Below are 6,575 nucleotides of genomic sequence, written 5' to 3' on the forward strand. Positions count from 1 at the left end.
GAGATAGCAGTCAGTACACACAACAACAAGAAACCACTTTGAAACTACAGATGGCACGTCTACACAAACATGTAACTATACACCACCCATAGTTAGACAGTTGAATTCAGACTCCAGGTGTAAATAACACTCCATTAAACAAAGTAAAATGTTTTATAGAAAATTTGTGTATGTCACATCAAAAATCTTAACATAATGGGTTATTGCCAAAGTGATAGGGGAGAAAAAAAACTGATTTGAAGCCTTGTTATCATAATGAAATATGGCTTTATTGTTCACATGAAATAACTATATATAAAGTCTTTAAACAATATTTTTCAAATGGTTCTTTTCATATTTTTCTTTCTCTTGATTAAAAGTAAGCATACGAGTCATACAAAATTAAATACATATGCAGAAGCTGTCCCTTGGGGTGTGGAATGGAATTCTCTCTACCATACATCCTTCATGAATACACCAGGTGTGCATTCTAACTTCTGTGATGCCTAGATCATTTCACTAATGAGTTGGTAACCTATCAGGCCTGATGTGTCTAATTATACAGCTGGGCTTTCACCCACAAACAATTTCATGGCATTCAATTACTTACAGTTACACACATAGGGACAGTACAGTCAATATTGTTGCAGGGTATGATTAGGTCAGAGATATTCATCTGCCAAAAACACTACAAGCCAGCTTCACATTATGTATTATGATAGATAGGTATTCTGGGGCAATATATATGCCATGTCGGTCTCTATGTGATCTTGTTCCATTGATGATAGAATTCCTCCCCTTACAAGGAAGAAAAAGCCTAAATAATGTATTTATCTTTTGAACAATTAATTATCAGTTCAATATGTAAATGTCCACTTTGAGGTAAATACATAATAATGTATTCTGTAACTTGTAAGACATAAACTATACATGTATACTGGGTTTGAAATGAAAACTACAAGAAATGAAAAAAGTGTACCAACTAATATGTAAGTGTGCACAAATCTGTAGCAAGTACAACTAATCTGTCTCAACCTGCTATAAATAAGAACCAATTCTGTGGGTTTACATAAACAGTTTGTCTGACAGCTCTCAAACTGTGTTTTTCTTTTGGTTCGCAGAAATTCTTCAACCAGGGCAACTATATATAAAAACGTCAAGATAAAAAACCCAGTAAGACACAGGAAGACCACATATATCTTGAAACAGGTAAAAATACTGAATATACCTAGAGAAAATATACACATACATTCATCCTGTACTAATGTCAAGGAACATTAGCCATAAGTCTCGCCACATATAATGAAGGAATTTGATTACTGTGATAAGTTCCTCACTATGCGTACTGTAGAGTAAAAGGTACATTATGTGTTGAGGTACTGATATCATGTATAACTATGCGTACTGTGGAGTAAAAGGTACATTATGTGTTGAGGCACTGATATCATATATGACTACGTGTACTGTGGAGTAAAATGTACATTATGTGTTGAGGCACTGATATCATATATGACTACGTGTACTGTGGAATAAAGGTACATTATGTGTTGAGGTACTGATATCATGTATGACTATGTGTACTGTGGAATAAAGGTACATTATGTGTTGAGGTACTGATATCATGTATGACTATGTGTACTGTGGAGTAAAGATACATTATGTGTTGAGGCACTGATATCATGTATAACTACGTGTACTGTGGAGTAAAAGGTACATTATGTGTTGAGGCACTGTAGTCATAAATTCATATTATGCCCAAAAACTAGAGTCAATATTTCAAACTATGACGCATAATTAGAGTCACATGAGGCATTGTTACACTCAAGATGAAATCAGTAATATTATATAGAAAAACAAACAAACAAACTTAGTAGGCATGTTGCCAGGTGATCAATATTGGGTGATAATCATTGTAACAAAGTAGTACTGTAGCAGCCAAGCAAACTCTACAAACTTATGTGTAGATCCAGCCTCTGTAGCCTGATCATCTTCATATTGTATCTGGCTGGTCCAGTCTGTCTTAACAAAATCACACTTTGCAATGGAACAAATCTGCACTCTTCTCAAAGTAATGTTGTTTACAATGACATGTATTCTTACATTATATATCCCCACACAATTAATTGGCATTGCTTCCTGTCATATTCCACAAAACTTCCCAAATAATCCAAAGCATGCAGAAAAGAAAGTATACTTGTGATGGCCCTCCATTCTGATATCCTGGGTAGTAAATGGTAAGTCATGCTGACACTTTCCCAGTATGAATCAACACAGCCACCAACATGTGTGCAGTCGGTATGCAGAACATGTATACAGCTCATGTGATCACAAATCACAGCTGTACACATACTCCTTCTAATACCAATAGGAAACAACCCAGTGCATAAGGAAATATGTGATATTATATTAAGGTTCGGGGGGATATCTCAAAAGTTCTCATGTGTTGTTTTATTTCGTGTTCAAAAACACAGAAAATAATAATATTTACAAACAAATTTTCTGACACAAATGTAATTCACCTCTTTTAAACATCTTTGTTGCATATATGTGGACCAAAGGTTCTACTTATATTAATTTCAGATTTATGGACAGTACTAGATATATAAATGCACTAAAAATAACTTACATGTCTTGGATTGAATCTGTTTTTTGAGTTTCCTGAATTTCTTTTTCCTTTTCAGGTAGAGAATCATATTACAGCAAAGACTCATCACAAGTGAGTAAAGAATATGTAAGAAAGAATCTTCTGCGTACCAAGCATACATCTAGTACTAATCTTCAGTCAAAAGCAGTACTAATGGTTCTAATGTGTCACCAAACTTGGTTTTATACCCACTCCAACACTCAAAATGTGACAAGTTATGATCCAAATTGGGATTTTGTGATAATCACTAATTTTTGCTACCCTGACAGTGATTAGCACTATTATGTCTGTAATTATCACATTCTTTTACATTAGCACATTGGTCTGCACACCTTTCTGTATTAAACACAGGATGTGGTGTAATTAATGGTGATTAAAACTGACCATTTAATAATAAGATAATTCATGATCAAGTAATAGTGTAGCTGGAAGGCATATGATTGGTGGAGATGGGCTAGCTGGCACTGTCAGGACAAACTGCCCCCAGACACTGTAATTACCTACATACAAACCCCATAGGTTATATACATCAAGTAACCAATAAAATTGACCCTCAGTCTTGCACTGAACAAATTTTAAACAGGAAACTGAGCACAGATTTAGCAGATTATATGCATCCTACAGATAAACTTCTCACTGTGTGCTTTTATGACTCATGGACATCAATGCTGAACCACTCTTAATTTCAAATTCAGAAACTGCAATAACGGTTTGTAAAATATGTTTTAGAGTATCTAATTTTGATTATAATTTACATATTGTATAGATTATGTACTGCCTATCTTACATGAAAACATAAAAACAAGCTGCTGTTGACCTGGTTGAACAGGAAATACCATGGTATAAAACAGAATGTTTGGTATTTAGGTACTATAATACATACATGTATACTATGTTTACTCCTAGCTGTAATATGTATAAGTTAGCCATTCATGTGAAATCGTGAAAATGATAATGAGGTAATGGTGGGAGGTAATTTCAAAGATGACTCAATGCCCATCTCATCATGTGTATACATTGGGTGTGTTTATGAATTTATCAAATTAGATAATTTTACTGGATCGTAAGTGATATAAAACTAGGGTTTTTTCCTAATTACAAAGCATTAGCACTAATTAAGTACAGACTTATCATCCAGACTGACTTTAGGATCTAAGTTATAAGTGTTGCCTGCATAAAGTGTCACAGTCACCCAGAAATCGAACTGGATGTGCAACGTTCAACCATAAAGTTGTAAAACCAAATTTCATTTCTATAACTCGAAGCATAAAGGAAATACAGCATAAAGCAATATTCCTGAGGAATTTTCCAAGTTCAAAGGGACATATCCCTGCCAAGAAGGGTTACAGATGGCCAAGAAGTGAACTGAAATATGAAATTTCATTTTGATAACTCAAAGCATAACAAAGTCTGGAAAACTTTTGTATGGATGACGTCGACACGTGACAATGGACAAAGTGATCCCTAAGTGTCCGCCAGCTCTGCAGGCGACTAATTAATATGTAAGCCACTATTTGATACCAGAGCCTATATATGAAGCCAGCTTAAATTTGTATTTCCTCCAAGCAAACTGTATTTATTTACATCAGAAACAGCATACAACTTTCTATATTAATGACCAGCACTAATAAAATACTACACATTCCACTTTGGCAAGATCCTTAAATCAAATGGTCAACTGATGTGATTATTGAAAAACTACACTGCCATAATTACTTTCAATATGTCGAAAATATTTTTTACTTAACAATGAGTAAATAAACACATTTTAGAGATATGAAGCTGCATTCCACACATGCCAGATGTTCCAACACATCCTATAGACCTCAATAACATGAACTAATAATGCTACAGCACACATGAGCTTTCCCTCTGTTCAACTAAAGGTGTCTACCAAATGCTGTTATATATAAAAACATCTATATAGTTGTTTTATCTTTGTGCGCAGCTGTCTAGGATGGCGTTGGCTACAATCGAGTACATACATTTTACATGTAGATAGAAAAGTGACTGGAGTTTTACCGCTGATCAATATTCTATAAGTGGTCATCGGTCCTGATGCTCTCAGAATTGTATGTTTAATCCTACCTCACACGGAATAGGTACATTTTATCCAGTCATCACGGAAAATCCACATTGATCTCTAAACTTTCAAGTAGACAAATACAGGCTTTCATGATCTGCGACAAATTAAAGCCCTTTAGGAAATTAACACACTCTGGTCTTCCTGATGTCCACAACTTTCAAGACAAAACAGTTTCCATACCTCCAACAGGGTGATGGTTTTGATTGTAACATCCAGTAATCCTAATCATGAAGTAGGTATACTCTCCCAACTGGACACAGAACTGCAATGCATTTCCTGATTATTATAGAACCAATATGGAAATTAAAGGGAGATAATTTCAACCATAACATCAGATTTTCATACATAGAAGAAAACTACCATGTCCACAGAAAATAAACATACATGTTGTCCTTCAACTCTGCAGATATCAGCTGTGACAATCTGTTGTGAGTGTTAAGCTCAGGTGTTATAAACCATCAACTCTTGCCTTGGATGATTCTGAGGTGACTTAATAGCTTTTATAAATACTATCAGCAGTGAGTACAGCCACAGAGGACATATTGTCATTAGTACAGATTGTGGCATACAGCAGACATGAACATCTGTGTGCTTACCTGGCCAGGCTTAGGTGTTTAAAACAGTCATTTCCCTTTGCTATTGGTAAACCTGGACCACACATATCCCGCTGACATCTCCATCAGCCAGGCTATTGAACCTCTCAATGGCATATCTAACATTGCTAGATACTACATCCCACCTTTATTTTACTTTCATTACACCTTCACACCGTATCAGCTGCTGCAGTCGACTGATGTCAGTAGATAACCTGAATAACCCGCTAAGCTTCTCCAATAATGAAAGGAAACAACAGGAAAACACTAATAATACGAAGCTTTCCAGTACCACGTTCTAATAACATTCATGGATCAATACCTGGTCAACTACATCTGACATCAAAGACCCGAAACAAAATCAACTGACAGAGACAGGACAAAGAAACAACTATGAATTAACAAGGGGATTTATAAAAGTTACATTATATAAATGTTTCTTTCAGTAGCAATGAAACATCTTTTTTATAAATCTAGGAAAACACAGATGAAATTTTTTAGTATATATACACTTTATTTATCATATATATCTGTAAAAGTCACCTGCTACCTAGCTATTGATTGTATATATATATCATATATAGATCAATTGAAAGACTAAATCTGCCTGGCTATATATCCTACCATAACACAATAACATGTTACCTTTTGTGTATTGTACGTATCCATAATCCATTGTAAGTCACAGAAAATCTCTCTGTTAATAATCCCCATTATTCATAATTGAACGAGTTGTGTAAATAATTTAGAACCAGACAAGGAAGGCTCTTTAAATGTCACAAAACATTCTTCTTTGTTATTTCATTCGAAGTACATCAATCAAGCAGAAAACCTGCTAAGTCAGTATTATTGTACCCTGCTCCCCCCTGCATTGACCATTGGACTGGCTGTAATAAAGAACAATGTATTCCTCATGGGTCAAATCATTTAATTTGACATATTGACTCTGCCTAAGTTGACCAAATCACTTCTGTTGTGCAGGGCAGTACCATGTGGAATCTAACTGTTTATTCATAACACACCAAGTACCCTATTTCTTTTAAAGCCAAACTGAGACTCTTCAGCACTGTTTTCACAAAGAGTTTACAGAAGTTTTTAGGATTTACACTTAACTGAGAGTTGAAGTAATTAACATAGACTACAACATACAACTTAATTTATTACAATGACTGGAATGAAAAACCTTCTATTTGAAAAGAATCTCTCAACTTTTTATCTCTTTCATTTTTGACATATTGTCGGTTTCAAGAAACAGAAACATGACCTACCTGAT

General features: G+C 34.8%; 1 protein-coding gene across 1 annotated transcript in view; it reads right to left on the minus strand.

The window, feature by feature from the left end:
• The window catches only part of LOC132549750 (MAP7 domain-containing protein 1-like), a 50,935-nt gene extending 45,992 nt beyond the window's left edge, over nucleotides 1-4,943 (minus strand). Inside the window, exon 1 of the mRNA XM_060213707.1 lies at nucleotides 4,890-4,943. Coding sequence (XP_060069690.1) covers nucleotides 4,890-4,938 — 49 coding nt within the window. The 5' untranslated portion in view covers nucleotides 4,939-4,943. The remainder of the gene's footprint in view (nucleotides 1-4,889) is intronic.
• Between the last annotated feature and the right edge of the window lie 1,632 nt (nucleotides 4,944-6,575).

The sequence above is a fragment of the Ylistrum balloti genome, unplaced genomic scaffold, assembly GCF_031769215.1.
Source record: "Ylistrum balloti isolate Yb309-2 unplaced genomic scaffold, AGI_CSIRO_Ybal_v1 Utg370076, whole genome shotgun sequence".
NCBI lineage: Eukaryota > Metazoa > Mollusca > Bivalvia > Pectinida > Pectinidae > Ylistrum > Ylistrum balloti.